The 23,903-nt window shown below is 40.0% G+C and overlaps 1 protein-coding gene across 3 annotated transcripts in view; it reads left to right on the top strand.

Moving 5' to 3' along the window:
* UBAC2 (UBA domain containing 2) overlaps positions 1–23,903 on the top strand; it is a 179,416-nt gene that overhangs the window by 115,719 nt on the left and 39,794 nt on the right. For all 3 annotated transcript variants that reach the window (XM_012440952.2, XM_012440953.3, XM_064362183.1), the window contains one exon: positions 19,336–19,581. In XM_012440952.2, the coding sequence (XP_012296375.2) occupies positions 19,336–19,581 (246 nt within the window). The remainder of the gene's footprint in view (positions 1–19,335; positions 19,582–23,903) is intronic.

Below are 23,903 nucleotides of genomic sequence, written 5' to 3'. Positions count from 1 at the left end.
TATCAGTACTATTTGTGAGTGTTTGATTTACACACCACTGACTATAGGATCCAAGCCTGAGAGTCACAGAGCTACAGTTTGCCTGTTCCAGATGTCTCTTGCTCAACATGACTTCCTCTCTTCCTTTGTAGATCAAATGACTTCCCTTTCTGGGGAGATATTATTCTAAATAAAATACTAACAAAATGAAATTCTTACTGTGCAAAAGAAATTCACAGATAATTTTAATGTAGATGATTTTCAGTGTTTTGGGGAATGTGACAAAACCTGTTGATGAAATTTCACATTTTAGTATTGAAACCATTAATTCATTTAACAACTGTGTTTGTTAAGCAATTATTTTATTTCAATCTGGCAATTAATGTGGTTTTTAAGAAAAAGAGTATTTTTTAAACAAAGATATTTATATGAAACATAAGTAATTTGTTATCTGCTATCATAGAAACCAAAAAGTTTCCTCATGCTTTTCTGGAAAGCTGCCAACTTTGGATTGAGCTTATTTTATTTAGCAAGGTATTGGTTGATTTATTTTGTTTAGGCTAGCTTTTTTTTGAGACAGAGTCTTGCTCTGTCGCCCAGGCTGGAGTGCATTGGTGCAATCTCAGCTCACTGCAACCACCAATTCCCAGGTTCAAGTGATTCTTGTGCCTCAGCCTCCCGAGTAGCTGGGATTACAGATGCACGCCACCATGCCTGGCTACTTTTTTTGTATTTTTGGTAGAGATGAGGTTTTACCATGTTGGCCAGGCTGGTCTCAAACTCCAGACCTCAGGGGATCTGCCCACCTTGGCCACCCAAAGTGCTGAGATTATAGGTGTAAGCCACCGCACCTGGCCTAGGCTAGTTTTTAATCTCTCCTTGGTGTCCCTTATTCTTGCATAATTATAGATGTCTTTGAATATATAACTTTAAAGTATTCCACTGATTAAAATAGGAGGTTGATAAATTATGTCAATACAGTATTTTACTAGGTAGGAGGCCACTTTTTGTCTTCAGTGATATCACAGTAAATAACTAGATTATTTTTCTGGGTTGAGGGAAGACAGTTTTTAGTTTACAGGAGCTTGAGGATGGCTGTCACAACTCAGTTCTGTTTTGTGATCCAGCAGAGACTTCAGCTGCTGCCCAGGAAAGCTGAGGTGGATTCGCTTGTACTTAAAGATTGCTATAAGATTATTCACATGTATCATCGATAAATGTTTTTGTGTTGCCTTTTTCTTCCTTTGACATCTCTGATTTTTAATGCAAACATTTACTATTTAAAATATGACTTTTCATGAAATGTTGCAAAATTATAATTGGAAAGCTTGGCTGTTATAGCCAAGTGACATATGTCAGTTTAAACAAATACTTCAACATTCAGTAACTACATCAACTGTTCTTCTTAATGTCTGGTAAGAGACCTTCAAAAACTGATGCCAGTCTTTATATATTCACAATTCCACTAGTTTTGTTACACATTAATACTTTTTCATAAAGAAAGTGTTGCTTACTTACTGAACTTCATTTAAATTCTTTCTGTGGTTCTACACAGAGCTTTTGAGCCATCTACATCCCAGCACTTCTTCATTTTCTGCAGTTTTATGAATCATATCTGAGTCATTACCACAGGGATGTACCCTAATTGTCAAAAGCTGAGGTCTCAGGACTGATCTGATTCTGGCATGATTAAAATAGAAAGAACCTTCTTTTGCCGATTTTCTTTTTACAATTCACACATTTATTATTAACCCTCTTTCAAGCTCTTTGAGAGTGAATTAACAGGCCTATATTCCTCTGACTTCTCCCTTCAATGTGGCCCTTCACTGTACCCATTTCCTGCGTTTACTGCGTTACTTGTCACGTACAGTATATCAAATTTTGATTATCTCTGATCCAGCAGCCTTAGTGTGGAAAAAAAAATGTGTTACACTCAAAAGATTTGGGACTTTGAATGTGGTCTGAGTTTGGAATGTTTTCTGTAAGCAGTGGGGATCTTTAAAGCACTTCAAGAAGAAACACTTTACGATGGTGCAAGATTACAGAAGCCTTATCAGGGTTTGCAGATCATAGAACGGGGTAGGGAAAATGAACCATCTGGAGGGAGTCAGGACAGCTCATTTGTGGGCTGTGATTTGCCTTTCTCTCTTCCTTCTGTAGTGCTTTTAAAGACAGACAAACAAAAAAAAAAAACCCACACCACTGTCTTAAAGTAACTGTGAACAAATGGAAACAGCATAACCTGCTGTGGAAAAGTGAGCATCCTTGTAGTAAGTTTTGAGGCCCTGGCCTGCTTCTGCGTAAGGGATGGTAGGTGCAGGTTCCTCTGTGTGCCCCCTGCTTGTGCCCATCTCTCTCTTCTCTCCATGCTTCCTTTCTCCTATTTCATCTTTTTTCCCTTAGCTTCCTCCTTCATTGACCAAAGACATATAGGTAGCAGGTCAGGTAAGTCCTCTGATGCACAAGGCTCCCAGTTAAACGTATTTTAGAGATTTGGATTATTTTCTAGTAGTTAATTGAAAATGAGGACAGAAGCTGCAAAGAAAAATGAAGGCTAACCAGATAAAATGGCTCGTGCCTGGAATCCCAGCACTTTGGGAGGCTGAGGCAGGTGGATTGTTTGAGCCCAAGAGTTCAGTACCAGCCTGGGCAACATGATGAAACTCTGTTTCTAACCAAAAAAAAAAAAAGTCAAGGTTGACCAAAGCCATGAGGGTGGTGAGACTTGTGAGAGGACCATGTGTAGAAGTAGAAGACGAGTAGCAGGTCCTTAGGAAACATCCAAATTTGGAGAGTGCCTTATAATTAAAATAGCAAGTATGATCCCAGCACTCGTCCATTGTACACCACACACACACACACACACACACACACACACTCGCATTCATAGTGACTCATCCATATGTACTCCTTTCTCTCCTTTTTCCTCCCTCTCTCTCTCCATGTCACCTTTCCCTGTCCTAACCTCAAGGAGCCAGGACTGACTGGAAGAAGCCTTCTATTAATATATTCTGCCTTGTGGCAAGTGCAACTCAGACCCAGGCTGACAAATGGTGTCTTAGGCAGTTGTTAACACAGGGAAGTACTGACCAGTAGACATGTAATTTTTAAATGCATGGTGCAGAATAAATGAAATATGCCATTGTCTTAATAAAGCTGGCTGATAGAATTGCCTTATAAAATTTATAAAAATAGCTATAAGTTTTTTAATTACCTACCTTTAGGCAAAAATCTAGCCTCCTTTCAAAACCTTTCAAAATGTTACCTCCTTGCCTACCCCTGTCACCTGTGTGACCCATACACTCCAGCTACACTTGGTATTTTATTGTTCCCAAACATCCACTTTCAGGATTCTGTGTCATTGTACAAACATGTATTTTTCTTTAACTAACACACAGCACTTACTAGGTACCAGACACTTGTGGTAGATTTTTTGTTCTGATATTTTGGTTTGTTCAAATATATTAGTGAAAGTATTTGCTGGCCCTCTCTACTGAAGCCCTCCCTATAGGGCCTCTGTGTGCCCTGTTGACATCAGGTTTTGTTTTTTGACTTACATTAGCCACTAAAATGTGAGCAGAAGTGACAAATGCTTCATCCAGGCACGAGCTTCAAGAGCCACTGCCTGGTTCCACCATTGCTCTGTCCCTTTTGCCATGAGAAAAGCAGGACCCTGAGAGGGGCTGCTCCTCAGACTCCAGAAGAAGAAGCATGGAACAGGGCTGTACTAACATGTAGCAAGAACAAGAAATAAATCTTTGTCATAAGCTACTGAAATTTAGGATAATTTGTTACCACAGTATAACCTAGAACAAGCTGACTAATAGTACCCTTTTCTAAGCACTTTACAAATATTTTAATTAGTCCTCATAGAAACCTGAGGAACTAGGGACTATTCTCCCTATTTTATAGATGAATAAATGGAGGCATAGGAAAGTTAACTACAGTCGTGCACTGCATAACAAAGTTTTGGTCCACAACAGAGTGCGTACTCAGTGGTGGCCCTGTGGATTCTAATGCCGCATAGGTAGAAACCTGGTGTATGGCACTCAGTGTTGGCATTGAGATCAAATAGGGGAAATGACTGATATTCAGTTATGGTGCTAGAACACCTGGTTTTCTGTATGAAAAAAAATATATATAAATAAAAATATATATCCCATCGAGGTTTGTGTAAGTACACTCTATAATGTTCACACAATGACCAAATCATATAGCAGCACATTTCTCAGAATGTGTCCTTATTGTTAAGCAACACATGACTGTAATTTTCCAAGAACACCAGCTGAAAAGTAATGGAGACAGGATTCAAATGCAGGTAGTGTAACTTTAGTGTCTGTGCTCTTAAAAGATAGCTTTGCATAATGACATGCAGTTTCTTCCAACTATATCCCCTCTTTCACTCATATCCCTTCTAGGAAATCTTACTCATTTAAGTCTTGGCCCAACCCTTTCCTGAGTCAGTTCTGAGTTTACTTATAAGAGTCCCCCTCAAATTTTTAAGGGTTGTGCAGCAAATCTCTACAGCTTACCGATCTTGCTTAACTGAAACTTTATGCCTGTTGTTTTTTAACTCTCTTTTCCCCTCTGCCCCGAGCCGCTAGCAATCACCATTCTACTCCGGTTCTGTGAATTTGACTATCTTAGATGCTTCATATAAGGGGAATCATGCAGTATTTTCTTTCTGTGACTGGCTTGTTTCAGTTAGCATACAGGTTCTCATGTTTCATCCATGTTGTCACATATTACAAAATGCCCTTCTTTTTGAAGGCTGAATGGTAGTATTCCATTGTATACATATACCACATTTTCTTCATCCCTTTGTCTGTTGATGGGCACTTAGGTTGTTTCCACATCTTGGCTATTGTAGTTGGCACTGCGATGACATGAGAATGTCGATACCTCTTTGAGATCCTGGATGTATACCCAATAGTGGTATTGCCAGATCATATTAGTTCTATTTTTAATTTTTTGAGGAACCGCCATACTGTTTTCCATAGTTGCATCGTTTGCATTTCTGCCCACTGTGCTGAAGTTTTCCAGTTTCCCCACATCCTCACCAACACTTGTCTTTTGGTGTTTTTTTTTTTTGTATAGTAGTTTCCCCACATCCTCACCAACACTTGTCTTTTGGTGTTTTTTTTTTTTTTGTATAGTAGCCATCCCAGCAGGTGTGAGGTGATATCACATTGTGGTTTTGATTTGCATTTCCCTAGTGATTACTGACAATGAGCATTTTTTCATATACTTATTGGCCATTTGTATGTCTTCTTTGGAGAAATGTCTATTCAAGTCCTTAGCCCATTTTAAAAATGAGGTTATTAGATTTTTTTGCTATTGAATTGTAGGAGAGTCCTTTTGTGAATTACATGTTATTCTTCATAATCTTCAGTGCCTAGCACAATGTCTATTTGATACACATTCTAAAAATAATTTTTTCATTTAAATACTTAATATTGTCAAAAAATAATGTCGGTGCTATAAAACATTGTACTACCTGATTGTCAGGAAGCTCTAACATGCGCTACCTTTTTACGTTCTTGATGTGTTCTCTATAGGGTCGAGTACCTGGACCACCTGTTTTAAAGATAGGGAAGCTGAGGTTCAGGTTGCACAAATGATGGGTAGTAGAGCCAAGACAAAGTCTAGATGTTCTACTCCAGGCCCAGTGAGTCCAGCACCTTACAGTGCACATTTCAAGGCTCTCGTCCATGTTTGTTCCAGCCACAAGATGCACATACAGAGCTAATCTTAGAGTTTCCCTTAGCCACACCGCTAGGATGAGGCCCCATTCATCAGCAGTGGAGACATAAGTCTGGAGGGCAACCTTGGACGTGAAGAGGTTTTTAAAGTCCCAGAGGCCCTGAAAGACAGTCATCAAGATATTTAACTGGTCCTCTCTCTATGCTTCATTAGAAATGCAGCTCAAACCTCACCTTCAACAACTCATTGTCTTGTATTTCTTGCATTGTCATACTCAAGAATCTGAAGAATCGTTTAGAGGAAACTTAAAGGATAATTTAAAATATATTAGGCTGGTTTAGTAGTGTTACTGATATAAGGAAAAAGAAGTGGAGATAAGGAAGAGGTTACCAAGAAACACCCATACTTTTACATTGCAGAGATTACTGGTAGATTATCATGTCCGTTGTAGCACAGAACATTTTCCCATGGGATCTTCACATTTTCTTTTTATCAAGAAATTGAAAGTTTTTCATCAGTTTTGATTATCTCTTTAACTGTGCAGTTTGGTTTTTTTTTTGGTTTTTGGTTTCTCTGCGTGTGTTTAACATAAGTGTCCAGTGTTTGTCTCTGGGAACTGACTGTGTTGATATTTCTCTTCTATCTTGATGATAGCCTCTGGGAAGGGATTATGCTAAAATTAACATGTGTTGTTTTGAATTTATTCATTATTCATAAACAACAGTATAGGATGCTATCAAAGGTCTTCTTATGTTAGTTTATGTTGATAGCTGGTGATCTCATAATAGTTTATGTTGATTTTCAAAGTAGCAGAAGTTTTTTGTTGTTAAAAGCTTGTTTTTGTTCTGCTAAAATCCTGCCTCTTATAAAATTTAAAAGATTTATGTGTCTATAAATGTTTAGGTCTTTCTAGATCTTCACATTCTTTTTTATTAAAAAATTCTTTTTCCCTTTTTTTTTGTTTATTAAGGTGTTACTTACATACAATAAAATTCACCAATTTTAAGTGTGTAGTTTGTTGAACTTTGGTAGTTGTATACAGTCATGTACTCACCACCACAATCAGTATGAAAAGCGGTCTCCTCACCCTGAACAGTGTCTTCATGCCCCTTGCTCTCTTTCCCCACATCCAGCTGCCAGCCCCAGGTAACCACTGATCTTCATGTCATTATAGTTTTGCCTTTGCTGGAATTTCATATACTTAGTATTGTATAATATGAAGTATTTTGTGTTTTACTTCTTTCATTTGAACATCATGTTTTTGAGATTAACCATTTTTAATGAATTTTTCATTTGTTGTTATTGTATTAAGTAACAATTAATAGATTAAGTATTAATCTACAGTATGGATTATCATAATTTGTCCATTCACCAATTGATGGACATTTGTGTTGCTTCCAGGTTTGGATTATTGTGAATAATGCTGCTATGAACCTCTGTGTACACATTTGTATGTGGACATATATTTTCCTTCTTTAGGAATGGAATTGCTGGGTCATATGATAAGTGTATAATTTACATTAGGAAGTACTCCCATGTTATTTTACAAAGTGGCTCTACCATTGTGCATTGCCACCATCAATGTATGAAACTTCCAGATGCTCTACACCCTTGTCAATACTTGGTATTGTCAGTCATTTTAGCTTTAGCCACTCTAGTGGGTGTGTAGTGGTATCTTGTGGTTTTAATTTGCATTTCTCTAATGATTAGTGATGTTGAGCATTTTTCATGAGCTTATTGGTCATTTGCATGTCTTTTCTGAAGTATCTGTTCAAATCTTTTATCCATTTTGTTCATTGGGCTACTTATCTTCTAATTGAGTTAGAATAATTCTTTATATATTCTGGATATAAGCTCTTTGTTGGACATGTTTTGTGAAAATTATATTCCAATCTGTGGCTCATCTGTTATCAAAAAGCAAAATTTTTAAAATCTTGATTAATTCATTGTTAACCAATTTTTAAAATAGTTTGTGCTTTTAATGTTCTATTTAAGAAATCTTTGCTAATCCAATGTCACAAAGATTTTCTCCTATATTTTCTTCTAGAATTTAATAGTTTTTGCTGTTATATTTAGGTCTGTGATGAAGTTTGAGTATAATTGTTGTGAGGTAAGGGGTAAGATTTATTCTTTACCATACAGATACTCAATGGTTCCATCACCAGTTATTGAAAAGACTCTCTTCTCCATTGCATGACCTTGCCACCTTTGTCAAAACTCAGTTGACCAGTATAGGTTTATCTCTTGACTCTTCTTTCCCAATTATCTATATGTCTATCCTTATGCCAATATGACACTGCATTGATTACTACAGCTTTATGGTAAGTCTTGAAATCAGGCAACAGAAGTCCTCCCACCTTGTTTTTCTTTTTTTAAAACTGGCCTACTTATTTTAGGACATTGACTTTTAATATACACTCTGAAATCAGCCTCTAATTTCTTCAAAAAGGGAGAAAAACAGTTAAGATTTTGCTTGGGATTGCATTGAAACTTTAGATCAACTTGGGAATGATTTCCATGGTGATGGTTTTTAAATATTTCCACAGATTATTTTACACATCAAGAGTTGGAGCTTATTTTTCCTCTGCTAGAGTTTAGGCTGTACTTAGTGATTCACTTATAGTGAATAGAATGTGGCAAAAAGGATGGAATGTGACTCCCAAGAGCAGATCATAAAAGACACAGCTAGTTTGATCTTGCCCCCTCCTGGATCACTTGTTCTTGGAGAGCCCACATGCCATGCCATGAGGACACTGAAGCAGACCTGTGGAAGGTCCACATGGCCAACAGTCGTGGCCTCTTGCCAACAGTCAACACTAACTTGCTAGGTGTGTTTTTGAGCCACCTTGGAAGGTTATCCTCCAGTTCCAGTCAAGTCTTCAGGTGAGTGTAGATAGGCTAACACCTTGACTGACTGCAGCCTCATGCAAGACCTTGAGCCATAACCACTCAGCTAAGCTACTCCCCCATTCCTGCCCCATAGAAACTGTGGATAATAGATGCTTATTGTTTTAAGCCACTGAGTCCTGGGTAATTTGTTGCTCAGTAATCAACAGCCAATACAACAATCTTAACAATATTGAGTCCTCCAACTCATGAACATGGTAAGTCTCTACATTTATTTAGCTCTTCTTTAATTCCCCTTTGCAATTTTTAAATTTTCAATGTACAGGCCTTGCAAATCTTTCAGTAGATGTATTCCTAAGTAATTCTGGTTTTTTGATGCTACTATAAATGGAGTTGGTTTTAATTTTTTCCCAGTTGTTTGTTGCTACTCTATAGAAATACAGTTGATTTCTGTATTTTTTCCTTGTGTCCTGCAACTTTACAAATGTGTTTATTATTTCTGGTAGCTTTTCTGTGGATTCCTTAGAATTTTCAACATACATGGTCTATGTCATCCAGAAATGAGTTTTATGTGTTTTACTTTTTTCCTAATTTGTGCCTTTTATTTTTCTTTATTATACTAGTTAAGACCTCTAATAGAATGTTAAATAAAAGTGGTGAATGGATATCCTTGCTTTCTTCCTGGTCTTAGGTGGAAAGCACTGAGTTTTTCACCATTGAGGCTGTATCTATCAGTGCACAAATCTTGGAGATCTTCACATCCATTTTTAGTTTATTATTTTTGATCAAATGTAAGAAATGAGTTTCAATTGAAATAAGCCCATATTTTCATTAATTTTTAGTTTGTTGAATCCATTTAAGAAAGTGCATGTAATTTTTAAAGAAGGATAGTTTCCTTGTTAAAAGGGATATTAGAAGGTGTTTGTTTACATATAAGCACCTGATTATGGTTTTCTCCCTGTGCTAGAGATTCTAGTTGCCTCCCAGTGTATTTTTTCCTTCATAATGGAAGGTTCATTTTATTTGAGCCAGCAGTGCCTCCAGCTGAGGTCACATATCTCAGTACCCTTCGCCTCTCAGTCTGACCACTGGACTAAGTCCTGGCGTCCTGGCCAGTGAGCTGTAAACACAATATTGGTGGGACTTCTGAGAAGGCTCCTTAAAGTTGCTTTTTGCCCTTTTTGTCCTTTCTTATTTTTTTCTTTCCACTGCCTGGACTATAGTTAAAATGGTTGGAGCTTTTTAAACATGAAGGTGAAATTAACTTCTCTTGTATTTAAGCCACTATTGTTTGAAGTTTTCTGCTTAGCATAGTTGATTTAATCTTCTTATGCATGATTTTCCAAAAGGAAAAGCCTAGAGCAGGATTCTAAGACAGTATGTCCTTATGTGAGACACGAATAATCTGTGATTAGTCTAATTATTTCTGTCTCTATTCCAATTAAGTTTCCCAGGAATCAGAAGGATATCCAGCATTTTAATTGGGTACCTCAAAATCTTTTAGTTTGATATTATTTCTATTCCCTCATATGAGATAGAAAAGCTATAGGAAGTTCAGTCTGAATCAGTTTTGCACTTAAAGAATAATAGCAAGTCTCAGAGTAACCACCAAGGGCATGTGGTTCTGTCATGAAAAGAATAATCTTTTCAAAATTTATCACAAATGGCAGAAATAACTTTGGGCATCCCTAATTTTCATTAGTGTTCTTTGGGTAATAAATTAGGGAATGTACAAAGTTCCCTCATTCTTTCTCTAACATTTTCAGTGCAGAAGAAAGAATAGGAAAATATAAGATGCATCAGGGCAGGGATTTTTCTGTTTTGCTCCCTACTGTGTTTCAGTGTTTAGAACACAGGCTGGCACATATTCAGTAAATATTTGTGGAATGCATCAGTGAGGTCTCCGGTGGGTCTGGTTTCCACAGGCCTTGAGGGCACATGAAATGTGTGCTGGGGCTCAGTTGCAAGGGGACATTTATTCCTTTGGCTGCTCCTTGTCATGCAAAGACATATCATGCCCCTGGGAAAGCAGCCCCTACGTTTATCCTATTGTCTCATTAGATGGTAGGTTTCTTGAATGTGGGGTGGGTAGCTGGTGCAGCTTGCCTTGTGGGTTTTTGTTCAGCCACAGTTGGCCAAAGAAAGTAATCCTGCGTGTCATTGCCAGGTCATGGTTTCTAACCTTTGCCTGCTGTGGTTTCAGGCTAGTACTAAACAGGACCAGAGGACAGTTGAAGTTTACTCTCTGTATCAAGAGTGGCTTGCATGTTTTTTACCCAGCAAATTAAATTATTTGCCTGATGAGCATTATTTCATGATTCCCTTCCTAAAAGGACTAAGCATCTGGCGAATCTGAAGAAGCATATAACTGATGTCCATGTTTATTAGTGGACTAAGAGACAGCCATCTCCTGTTGCCTTACATTCTCAGTTAGACTTACAGAGCCACAGCTTCTGCTGTTGGCATATGGAGGGCTATTCCCTCTGACCTGGAGTGGGTTTTTGGCCTAGACTCTCAGCTGGACATGGGCCAGGGGTTCTCTGGTTGTGTGGCCATGTGTCCCCTTTCCTAGTCAGGGTTCCTGCTTCCTGCTGCCCCAGTGCTTGAACTCCAGCTCAAGCATGTCTTCCCAGGTGTGCGCTCTTGGTTTCTCTTTGCTTTATCTGATCATCCTGCACTGGCCCCTTGCCTGACTACTGCTGCCTTCTTTTTCAGTGGCCCCTCCATTTGCTCTTTGGCTTCCCCAGCTCTGAGGGCCTTCAAGACCCCCTTGGTAGAGCTCCCTCCGGCCTCCTGACACACAAATCCAAGCATATGGTCTTTTTTAAAGCCTGCTTTTCATAGGGTCTATGGATTTCCAGGAAGCTCTCTCATTCAGAAGACCCAATGTAAAAAAGTGTTTACGATATAATGAAAATTAGGTCAGGTGTGGTGGCTCACACCTGTAACCCCAGCACTTTGGGAAGCCAAGATGGAAGGATCACTTGAAACCAGGAGTTTGAGATAGCCTGAGAAACATGGCGAAACCGATTTCTACAAAGAGAGAGAGAGAAGAGATAGTGAAAACTAAAGTTGAAAATAATGTGTAAATGTAAGGTAGTATTATAATAACTGATGTTCTCTCACAGCTTTTGGCAGTAATTAGGTGAAATCTAATGTAATTATTTTTGTCCCATCTTTCTGTAGAATATGGTTTTAAGCGCTGTAAATTGTAATCCTTTGTGAAAATTTAAAACATTGTGTGGTAGCACTTTATTTGACAACTTGAGGTCATGCTGGTGTCCCAGTGGCATGGACAAGTGAACTCTCCATCTTTTATCATATGTGAAAGTATAAACTTATAACCAAAAAGTGCATAACTTTCCAATTTCCTTTAAAAGGATCTAAGATAATATATTTATTTTTGTCAAGCATTTGTTAATTCACCATTCACCCAGGAAATACTTAGAGTGCTATGTGCTGGGAACTGTTCTAAGTATAGAGGCCAAGTAGTGATCAAAAGCAACCCAAATCCTCCCCACTCAGAGTTTACATTTAGATAAAGAGGATAGAAATGTAAGCAAATGAGCACGAAAGTCCTATTTTCCTGCCAGAATTTGCAATCCTCTTTTTGTTTATTATTGGGTGGGATGTCCATATTCTTTACAGAATAGTCCTGCTGAAATTGGATACATAATTTGGTGAGTGTCTACTCACATTTGTCATGGTTGGGGTGGCAAGCATGGACAGGAGAGTGAAAATCTTTAACCTTCCTCAGTTTCTTAAGGGAGTCTGTGACCTCCCCCCCATAAACTAAGAGCTTCTGTCAAATTGTGAACGCCTTAAATGCAGGCAAAACTATACATTTTCTTTTGTTTTTTCTTTCGCTCTATTGCCCAGGCTGGAGTGCAGTGGCGCTATCTTGGTTCACTGCACCCTCCGCCTGCCGTGTTCAAGCGATTCTCCTGCCTCAGCCTCCTGAGTAGCTGGGACTACAGGCGTGTGCCACCATGCCCGGCTAATTTTTTGTATTTTTAGTAGAGACAGGGTTTTACCATGTTAAGCAGGATGGTCTCGATCTAATGACCTCATGATCCGCCTGCCTCAGCTTCCCAAAGTACTGGGATTACAGGAGTGAGCCACTGCACCCGGTCCATTATATTTTTGTTAATTTCTTTAAAAACATGATTTAAAAAAAAATAGCAACAGGCTTTTGCTCTGTCACCCAGGCTGGATGCAGTAGTGCAATCATAGCTCAGGGCAACCTTGAACTCCTGGGCTCAAATGATCCTCCCACATCAGCCTTCCAATATCTGGGACTACAGGCATGCACCACCATGCCCAGCTAATTTTTTTTATTTATTCTTATTTTTTTGTAGAGATGAGGGTCTTGCTTGTTGCCTAGGCTGGTCTTGAACTCCTGGCTTCAAGTGATCCTCCTGCTTCAGCCTCCCAACGTGCTGGGATTACAGGCATGAGCTACCACACAGAAACACCCACGTTGTATTGTTGAGCTTTTAAGGTATATGGGTGTAACATGACAGAAGTATTGCTGTGGATGGGAAGACCCTACATAGAACTACAGTAAGTCTTCACTTAACCTTGTCAGCAGGTTCTTGGCAATTCCAACTTTAAGTAAAACATCATTCAAATAATACCATTTCATTCAGCATCTTTTCATTATAGCATTGAGAAGACAAAATTATACTTTGTTTCAATTGGCGTTTCCAAGAACGTATCAGTGAGTTCAGTGAGGACTTACTATAGGCTCTTGCAAGCTTCTCCTGTTTTACTTGAAGTAATTCATTATTAACTCTAAATACATTATGATAAATTTTGAATGCATACTATAATCTCTAGGGCAAATAGGGGAAAAATACAGCGATATGTAGCAGAAAAAACTGAAATGCTAAATAATATTTGATAGCACAAAAGAACATAGGAAAAGGGGAATCAAGAGTAAAAAACAGATGAGACAGAAACCAAATAGCAAAATCCAGCTATTCAAGCAAATACATTAAGTATGAATAATACCTAAACACTCCAGTCAAAAGGTAGAGATTGTCAGACTAATTTAAAAGAAAAAAATTGCTATGTGCTATCTATAAGACACACTTTAAATACAAAGACACAAAAAAAGCCTGAAATTAAAAGGATGAAGATAAATCATGGAGATAGTAAGCATAAGAAAGCTGAAATGGCTGTATTAAGATCAAAGTAGACTTCTTCATGAGTATTACTAAAAACACAGCAGAAGACTTGTTATGATGAGAGGGTCAGTTGTGTTTGTGTGCCTAATAACAGTGTCCACAAACATGAACAGCTTCCAAATACAGCTGAAAGGAGCAATGAACAAATCTACAATCACAGTTGGATACTTTAAGACCAAAAAATAAAAATGTTCAATTTTGTACTTAATTCGGAACTCACAGCTCTAACTTGCCTTATATTTTTAGTATTTTGTTATGTTTATGACATTTTGCTGTCTTCAGCTGAATCAGTGTTATGCTGATATACACCCCATTTTTTGTTTTCCTTCCTATCAGATCTTCAGAAAAGGGATTTCTACTTCCTTGCCTCCAATTCATTACTTTTTTTTTTTGCCATACTGATTTCATATATCTCTCTTCATTAAAAATATGTATTTGTTACAGAGAATGCCACCCTCACCCTCCACCTCGTTCACCATCAGCCTTCTATAGCAAAGGCTGCTTTCTGTGATTCTGTAGTTACTGCAGACAGATGCGTCCACAAATGGCATAGACTGTTATTTTGTTTTTTGAAAATTTGCAAGAAGATGAGCATAACATGTGATACGTTTTATGTGTATTTTTCATTCCACTTTAAACCCGTCAGTACGTGCACATGGAGTTCATCTGGATGGCTGTATAGTATTGTGTTGTGTGAATACCCCACTCCGCAGCTGTTCCCCTCCTCGGGATGATTTGTTTCTGCTTCCTCTCTCCCGCATGCAGGGCTGCAGTGGAGTGTTCCTCAAAGCACACATCAGCTCTACTTGGTGTTGCCACATCGCTCCCCAGAGGCACCATAGCTTCACCTTCCCTCAGGACTGTGTGAGAGTTCTCAGTTCCTTCCATCCTTAGCAAAACCTCACACCAGAATCCCAGTAGTTAGGGAGGCAGAGGCAGGAGGATCACTTGAGCCAAGGAGTTCAGGACTTACCTGGGCAACATGGCAACACCCCATTCTCCACAAAATGGAAAAAAAAAAAAGAGAGATAAAACCGATTGATATTGAAGATTGCTCATTTTAGATTTCAGTTCCCTAAAAACAAGTGAACATAGATATCTTTTCATGAGTTTATTAGCCTTTTGAGTTTTCTCTCTGAAATTACCTTTTCATATGCTTTTAAAACTGGGTTATCTTTTTCTTACACATTTCTACGGTTTCTTGATATGTTCTGGATGCTTTTGTTGGCTATATGAATTCTGAGACCTTCTTCAGCACTCTTACTTGTGTTTCCACTTCATTGATGGTAGCTTTTGGCATACTATAGCTTTTACATTGTAAAGCAGGCCAATGTGTGTTTTCTTTTCTAGTTTGTGCCTTATGTTTCTTATTTTAAAATATTTTGCCACCCCAGTGCCAAAAAGGTATTCCTTCTGTATTTTGTGCAGAAAGATTTACAGTTTTGTGAACTCTGAGCACTTACTCCATTGCAAGTTTATGTTTGGTATCAGGAAGGTCCTGTTCTGTCTCTTCCTTGTATGTAGCCTGTGTGCCCCTTTCCTCCCAATCTACCCATGTCTGCTGAATACCAGGTACCCTTACACAGAGGAGCCTATTTCTAGGCTCTTGTTCTCTTGGTCTATTTAAATAACTCTAGATAAAGACCATGCTGTTTTAGTTAGCCAAACTTTATAGTATGTCTTAAAATCTGTTAGGACTTATGCTTCTTTAAAAGTTGCTTGGCTTTTCTGGATTTTTTACTTCTTTGTTTTTTAACTCTTTTTATTGTGATACACAACACAAACTGTAGCTGTCACGAAGCTGGGCAAATCACTGTAAAGCAAATATACCCATAATCCACCATGCAGACCGTGCCTGGCCAGTCCCGCAGCCCATGGTGCTCCCTTCCTTCCCACCTCTCTTTCTCCTTCCCATCTCCCTCCTGTGACCCCTTCTTTCTCCCTCCCTCCTGTGACCCCTTCTGGCATACACAGTCATCATCTTTGCACTTTGCTGTATTGTTTTACTGTTTAGTGTGTGGTTTAGATTCATCCGTTCACAGTGGATGAATCAAGTGGAATCATGTTTTCAGGTTTGGGGTCTGGCTTATTTCTCTTAACATAATATTTTTATTTTTATTTTTATTTTTATTTTTATTTTTTGAGACGGAGTTTCGCTCTTGTTACCCAGACTGGAGTGCAATGGCGCGATCTCGGCTCACCGCAACCTCCGCCTCCTGGGTTCAGGCAATTCTCCTGCCTCAGCTTCCTGAGTAGCTGGGATTACAGGCACGCGCCACCGTGCCCAGCTAATTTTTTGTACCTTTAGTAGAGACGGGGTTTCACCATGTTGACCAGGATGGTCTCGATCTCTTGACCTCGTGATCCACCCGCCTCGGCCTCCCAAAGTGCTGGGATTACAGGCGTGAGCCACCGCGCCCGGCCAACATAATATTTTTAAAATGCAAACCTTAAATATTCGGCATGAACTTGAGGATTGGCATTTACATTCCAACAAAACACCCTGTTAAGATTTTATTTTGAATGATATTTAATTTATGTATTAATTTGATGAAAATTGGTATCAACAGTTTTATATCTTCTTATTCATGGAAGTGGTATCTTTATTATCACTAGGATTTTTTTGTAATCCCTTATTAGCCTTTTTCATTTTTTTCTGTTAAGGCCATATATATATATATATATATATATATGATTTATTCCCAAGTATCTTATAGTTTTGTTTTGTTTTTTTGCTGTTATTTGCTAAGAGTTAATTTTTTCTTTCTAAACAGTCTGTATTTTGTCTCTGGTTGCTTTTAAGAATTCCCTTTCACCACAGTGGGGCTAGATGTAAATTTCATTTTATCATCCTTTTAGAGACTCTTCCACTTTCATTCTGAGGATTTATATTCTTTATTAATTCTAGAAAACTCTCAGCTATTTATCTCTTTAAATGTAATATCCTTTCCCTCATATTCCCTCTGTTGTCTTCTGGAACCCCTATGCTGATAGCTGCATGAAATGCACGCAGTCTGCCTGTGCAGAAGCCTGGGCCTTCCCTACCCACATAGACCTTCCTTGGTTCATGCCCCGCAGAGCTTTTCCCTTTTCTCTGTGGAGGAGAGAAAGGGTTCACGGAGCATGGGGATGAACTGGGGTGCCTCTAACCCAGACTTAAGTAACCCTCTACCTCTCTCCTCCTTCTACATGGCCTAGACCCTCTAGTCCAGGAGTGTCCAGTCTTTTGACTCCTCTGTGACACATTGGAAGAATTATCTTGGGCTTCACATAATATACACTAACACTAACAATAGCTGACGAGCTTTAAAAAAAAAAAAATAGCAAAAAAATCTCATAACTTTTTTTTTTTTTTTGAGACAGAGTCTCGCTCTATCACCCAGGCTGGAGTGCAGTGGCATGATTTTGACTCACTGTAACCTCCACCTCCCAGGTTCAAGCGATTCTTGTGTCTTCAGCCTCCTGAGTAGCTGGGACTACAGGCGTGTGCCACCACACTGGCTAATTTTTGTGTTTTTAGTAGAGACGGAGTTTCACCATGTTGACCAGGCTGGTCTCAAACTCCAGACCTCGTTGTGATCCACCCACCTTGGCCTCCCAAAGGGCAGGGATTACAGGCATGAGCCACTGCACCTGACCTCATAATGTTTTAAGAAAGTTTATGGATTGTGTTGGACCACATTCAAAGCTGTCCTGGGCCACATGTGGCCCGCAGGCCTCAGGTCGGACAAGCTTGCTCTAGTCCCTGTGCTTGTCTGAGTCCCACAGAACTCTCTGCAGGCATTTGGACTTAATGCTGCTTATATGCAGAGTGGTTTGTAATCACTCAGTAAGCTTTCCATTTTGTTAGCATGGCTCAGGATTACAGTTTCTGGTTTCAGTGACCTTGGAGTTTGTTTCTGTTTCCATTTTCTTTGTCATCTTTGTGCTGTTTTTGAGAGAAGAGGCACAGAAATTATTTGAAACCAGAAGTTGTCCACCATTCACTCTTCAGCCTACTACAGTCTGTCTTTTGTACCAAAAGTGTTCTTATAAACACCTTGTTTATCAAACACCTCCATTTGCAACATCCAGTGGTTAATTCTCTTACTTATCAGCTGCATTAGATATAGCTGACCATCCCTATCTTAAAACACTTCTCAGCTTCAGTGATACTAAACTCCTGTATTTTCCTTCTCTTCACTGGCAGCCCCTTCTTAGATTTCCTTACTGCATTTCCTACTCTGTCCATACACAGAATATTTGTGCACTCCTGGGTTTGGTCCTTAGTCCTGTTCTCTCTTCTGCTGTGTCTCCCACACCCCATGTTATCTCTTCTAGTCCCATTGCTATAAATGCCGTATCATATCCAGTGACTCCGAAATCCTTATCTCCACCTTTTCCTTGAGTTCTGGAATTACATAACCACCTGCCCATTCAGTAGCCCCCCAAAATATCTAATAGACACTCCCAAGCTCGGGCTGTGCAGCATCTGCTCTTTCTCTGCCCAAAATGTTACTTCCCCATTTCATCAAGTCACAGGCACCCCATCATCCTTAAGATCTTCGTTCAAGTATCACTTTCTCCAAGGGCTCCCCTGACGTCCCCCACCACCCCCCAGAGTAGGTTTGTGCTCCAAGTCACTTTACTTCCCTCCCAGAACTTGCCAGAAATAGTTGTATGTGTTGACTTGATTACTACCTGTTCTTCACATCACATGGACTGCTATAAGCCCTGTGAGAATGGGGCCTTGCTTATCTTGTTCTCTGCTGTATTCTGAGTTCCCAGAATATGGTAGGTAGCAGAGTCTCAAAGAATTCTTGCCTGATTCATTAATTTAAATTTTATTATTAAAACGTTGAAGTATACTCTTCTCATATTAAAAAGTTGTCAAATATGTTCAATTTGATCTTCTAGGCCCAAGAATCAAATTCACATCAAGATTTTTTTTTTAACAAAGGAATAGCCTTAGTCATTTTAGCTAGAAAATCATAGGAAGTCTTGAGACTTCTGTAACCATACATTATAAATGACTATCAAGATAAAGAATAGGTTTGTTTATAAATGGAATGGTTCATTGCTAACTAATATTGGTGAAGATTTTAAATATCTAGAAAAATCAGCACTTGAAAAACTGATTAAAACACTGTGTAAATAAAAACCAAGATTTTAGATTGCGTTTATTCTCTGATAAATTTGTCACGTGACTGGGTCAGCTGAGACATTGCAATTGTTTTCTGTTGGTGTCTCTGTGATGGCCATCTGCCAGCAAAAGTAACCACAGAGTCAGTATAGTGTGAAAGTGTTTCAATAATCAGATCTTTTACCGCTTTTAAGAAATGAAAACAGTATCCTGACAATCTTTTACCAGAACTTTGTATACTATATGATTAGAATTTTGCTAGCTCTTTTAATTCGATAAAAAACAATTTTGTTTTACTGAATAAATTCAGTTTTGTGTTGATTTGTACTGCTTAGTATTCTGCAGTGTGGAAGAGGATTTTGCTTATCGCCTAACACTGCTATGACTAAGAAAAATAACATGTACAGTGTTTGGAGGCCGCTGATTTTTGTGTCATGTATATATATTTTTAATGATGTTAGATTTAAACGATCACACTGGATTTTTTTCTCTTAGGTTTCCGGTCTGTGCTACGACAGCAAAATGTTCCAAGTGCATCAGGTGCTCTGCATCCCCAGCTGGATGGCAAAATTCTTTTCTTGGACACTTGAACCCATCTTCTCTTCTTCAGAACCCACCAGCGAAGCCAGAATTGGGATGGGAGCCACGCTGGACATCCAGAGACAGCAGAGGATGGAGCTGCTGGATCGGCAGCTGATGTTCTCTCAGTTTGCACAAGGGAGGCGACAGAGACAGCAGCAGGTAAAAGTGCTAATAATTACTAAAAACTTAGAAATTTTTCAGTGGCCCAAGCAAATCTTTCCTCTGTGATTGCATGTGAGATAGAGACTACATTTTATTCCAGTGCCTTGCAAGTGGATCTTGATGTTTCCGAATAGAATGTAGATCTCTGTTAGTGGCTATTCTTAGTTTTTTAAAAAGGTAAAAAAAAAATAAATTGCGCTGAAAGATTGGTCAAACTGAACATTCCTGTTCCAGCTATATAAGATAAGCATTACTTCTTAGAGAAACACCAACCTAGTTAACAAGCTGTACTATTTATCTGTTTTCATAATCTTGTAAAAGCCACAGTGTCTTCCTGTTAAAATGTTAATCATATGCTATGGAGTGAAGAACAAATATAAAACTTCTTGATTTTCCTTAGTTGAAATGAAGAGAATATGGAGGTAAGCAGATTTTCAATGGAACAACCAAGGAGTAGATAAAAATAATGCTGTGTTTTCTGAACCTTGCTATGAATAATGAGAAACTATTGCACATTTATCTACAAATACTGCTGCATCCAGACAATCTGATACTACACTTGTCTACCACAGGCAGCGAGGGAAGGAGGGTTCCTGCACGTCAGGCTAAAACCTCAGGCCTGATCTTTCTTGGACACTTCTGTGAGCCAGCCCACAGGGCTTCCCATTTCTCGCCTCCACCTTCTTTACCCCGGGGTAGTTGTAAACCATACAGTTATCTCTGCCATCTCTCTGTCTCCCACTAGCATTGGATGCAAGAGGTAGGCCTTCAGATCTCACAGTGGTTTGGAGAAGTGAAATCAGGTTTGAGGTAATTAGAGTCACATTGGAGATGCAGGTCCCAGAGTTTATATCAGGGTGGGAAGAAGCAGGCACCTTATCAGGGCAGAGTCTACAAGAGAAACAGAGAAGCAAAAGTTGTTTCTTAAAGATGTGCTTGAATTTGAATGACTCTGGAACATGCCATAAAGATGCCCATGGTATATTTAAAGCTGGATGATGGACATCTCTGTCTTGGAAATATGGAAGCTACATATGTAGGTATGTATGGATGAGAACTGAAAGCAAAGAACTAATGAGTTCTGTAAGAGAAGAACTACATCCAAGAAGAACACAGGCTACAGATGAAGCCTTGTATTTAGCAGGAGGTAGATCCTACAGAGAAACTCAAAAGTATGAGAACTCAGAATGATCCAGGTCAGAAAACCTGAGCAGTGGTTGAGTATAGAGGTAGAGGCACAGAGCTTATGAGGGAGAGAAAGAAGTAGGGGATGCTTCTGATGTTTCTGGCTTAGGTAATCGTAGATAGATAACTGATGGTTCCAATTCACCAGTATCAGAAGAGCAGATTTGGAGGAAATATGTTGTCTGAGGGACCTTTGAAATACCTGGGAGGAGATTCCCCATTGGAGAACTTTGAATTTGTGTTCATGAGCAAACCAGAGAAGTTGCATTTCTCAGACTGGCCTCCTCAGGAAGATTTTTATACATGGAGTTTATGAGAGAACACTGTCAGCATCAGTGTCTACCAGGGCAGGCTGGCGAAGGCAGCAAGATGGGACAGAGGAAGCAGCTGCAGTTCCAACAAAAGCCTCACTGGTCTTACAGAGCGTATGGAGCTGAAAGAGCCCTTCTGAGTTGTCCCAAAATGGGGACTGGTCCTGTTGGATAAGTCCCACACATGTGACCTCATTTAACCTTAATTACCTTTCTAAAGGCCCTACCTTTAAATACAGTCACATTGTAGGGTTAGGGCTTCAGTGTGTGAATTTGGGGCAGGGGAAAGGGGTGGGGAACAAGTGTTCTATAACACTGCTCCCCTCAGATTGGAAAGGGCCCAGTACTGTCTGTTGGTGCTGAGTGACTGCTCTGCTTGCAGACGTGGGTTATCAGGTGCACAGAGTCTCTGTGGATGCCAGGTTGGATGCTCCACAGTGGCAGGAGATAGGTCAGCCTAGACGAGGGGGACCCACACATACCCCCATGCCACCATCATGGCCATCCGTTCATGTGATAGCACTGGGGTATCTGGTAATGGAGCCACATTCATTCTGCCCATCTTCCATTTGGTGCCTTTTCTGTAGTGGATGCCCATGGTGGGCACTACCTGCAACACCTGATCCTGTTCCTTTAGCTGAATCCTCCTCGTTCCCTCCCTTCCAGTCCCCTGACCAGCCGACCAGGTCATCTTCCCTGCCCAGAAGATCCACATGTATGATTGCCTTAGGCCACTTCTCTTTCCACACAGAGCTGATATCTGAATGTGCTGCCCAGGTTCTGCCCTTAGGGGGTTCCCCTGATTGCTGTCTTTCAAGGTCGAGCCATCATGCAGCCATTTCCTTCAGCTGCCACTCCTGTCCTAAGCCAGCCTGTCCATGAGTCACATTTGGCTATTTTCCCCTTTGTCACTTGGTCATGAGGGGCCCACCTGCTGTGGCAGTTGGTGTTTGCTGGGAAGAGGCTGTGCTACGGCAGAGATGGCTGCCAGGGTGGTCTGACTTGCCTGCTTCTGCAGCTCACTCATGCCCGGCGGCCCCACTCATGCTGATCCCAGATGCCCTTGTCCATCTGAATATGGGTTTCTGTCAGCCCACCTGGCCTGGTAACTTGGTGGGTTTCCACTACTGACCACATGCTCACTTTATAGTCTACAGACAGGCACTTCGTGGTGCAGCAGCAGTTTATGCATGTGAGATTTTTGGCTGTGTGTGCACACCCTCACTCCAGGACCCCAGGAATCCACATCATGGTTCTCCTTTTCTGCCTTGCCATAAGCTCCTCACAGTGTCTTTCCCCACCCCAGATACTTGGAACATTATAGAATCTGCCAGGTTGTACCCATGCCTCACAGAATGAGACAGACCCCAAACCTCTGCCCTACTGGAGCATGTATTTCCACCAGGCACCTGTGAAACAGGTCTTTAAGGCTGTTCCCACTGCTGCGAGACTCCTCTACTTTCATAGAATGGTCTCCCACAACAGGTCTGAAGTCCAGAGCAGGACACCAGTCCATGGGTTCTTGCTGGACTTTTTCATTGAATGATCTGCTGGGCAGCACAAAGCAAACTCTTGATTTATTCCTAAGCTTACTAAGTTCTCTTCTAGTGTCTACACATGTGTACACCCAAATCTCGGCACTTAGCCTCCTGCTGAACTTCACCAAACTGTGTCTCAATTTTACTCACATGAGTAAAATCACCATGTAGTGAACTGTTTTGTTAAACCATCTCTAGAAATTATCCACTGTGTTTGTTTGCATGCACGAGTACTGTGCATGGTGCAGTTGTATTAGAATGCAATACCAGGGGAAAAGTTTGTTTTCACTTACTTTCCAACAAATAAGCACTTAGTGCTTATTATATGCGAGGCCCAGGGCTGGACATTGTGAACCCAGGTGTGAGAAAGATAGCCCCCAGTCCTTTTTCTTACAGAGCTTAGGTCCTGTCTCTCTTGCAGAATTATCATGTTTCACTCTTTATCAGTAAGAAGACCACCACCATTTATTGTGCCAGCCCCATAGTAAGTACTCAGTATACGTTATCTCATTTATGCCCAGCCAGCTCCTAGAGAGATGCAGGTTTTCCCTCTGACCCTGGAGGCTCAGGGAAGTGCTTGCTTGTCCATGGGCATGCAGCTGTTGATGGGGATCTGGGAGTGGGACCAGCTGTGTCTGACTCCGAGGTCTCTGTTCCTGATCCCTCACTCATATACCTCCCAACATGAGAGCTTCTTGGTGATTTTTTTCCCCCCTTTTCACTTTAGCTGGCAGGAAACTCAGTGCCAGGCTTCAGGTTTAATTAGGTTTCTAACCCAAAGTTAAAACTCTTGGCTTCCATCTTCTTCCATATGTTTCAGATACATATTTTTGTTGTTTGCTCCTGTCTCTTTTATTGTAGGCAATCTCATACTGTGTTACTGCATTTAAAATACGGCTGTTATTTGTTTTAAAACTTGATTTTCAGATGCTTTTCATAGAATCTAGAGTTTTTTTAGTCAGAAAGTCATTGTTTTCAGTTACTAACTGCTGTATGTTACACGTTATCATTTCAGGTATTTCAAAATAACACTCAAGTTTTGTTTCAGTGTATTCCTTTAAATTTCTCATGCCTGCTTATGCCATAGTCCATCTTGCCATATGGCAGGTGCTTGCTGCCACCCCTGCCATGTGCTTCTCATGTGGCTCTGGGGGCACAGCTGGACTGCTTGGGAAGCTCTCTGACCAATACTGGTGGCTTCTATATGGGCACAAAAGAGGTGAAGAACATGTCCTTTCCCTCCGCAAGTTTGTGGTCAACTTCAGGGAGCTCAGGCGGTTGTACT

The sequence above is a fragment of the Aotus nancymaae genome, unplaced genomic scaffold (assembly GCF_030222135.1).
Source record: "Aotus nancymaae isolate 86718 unplaced genomic scaffold, 86718_ANA_hifiasm-v0.15.2.pri h1tg000048l, whole genome shotgun sequence".
Taxonomy (NCBI): Eukaryota; Metazoa; Chordata; class Mammalia; order Primates; family Aotidae; genus Aotus; species Aotus nancymaae.
Note: the sequence above shows the minus strand (reverse complement) of the source record. Positions and strands in the feature narration are given on the sequence as shown.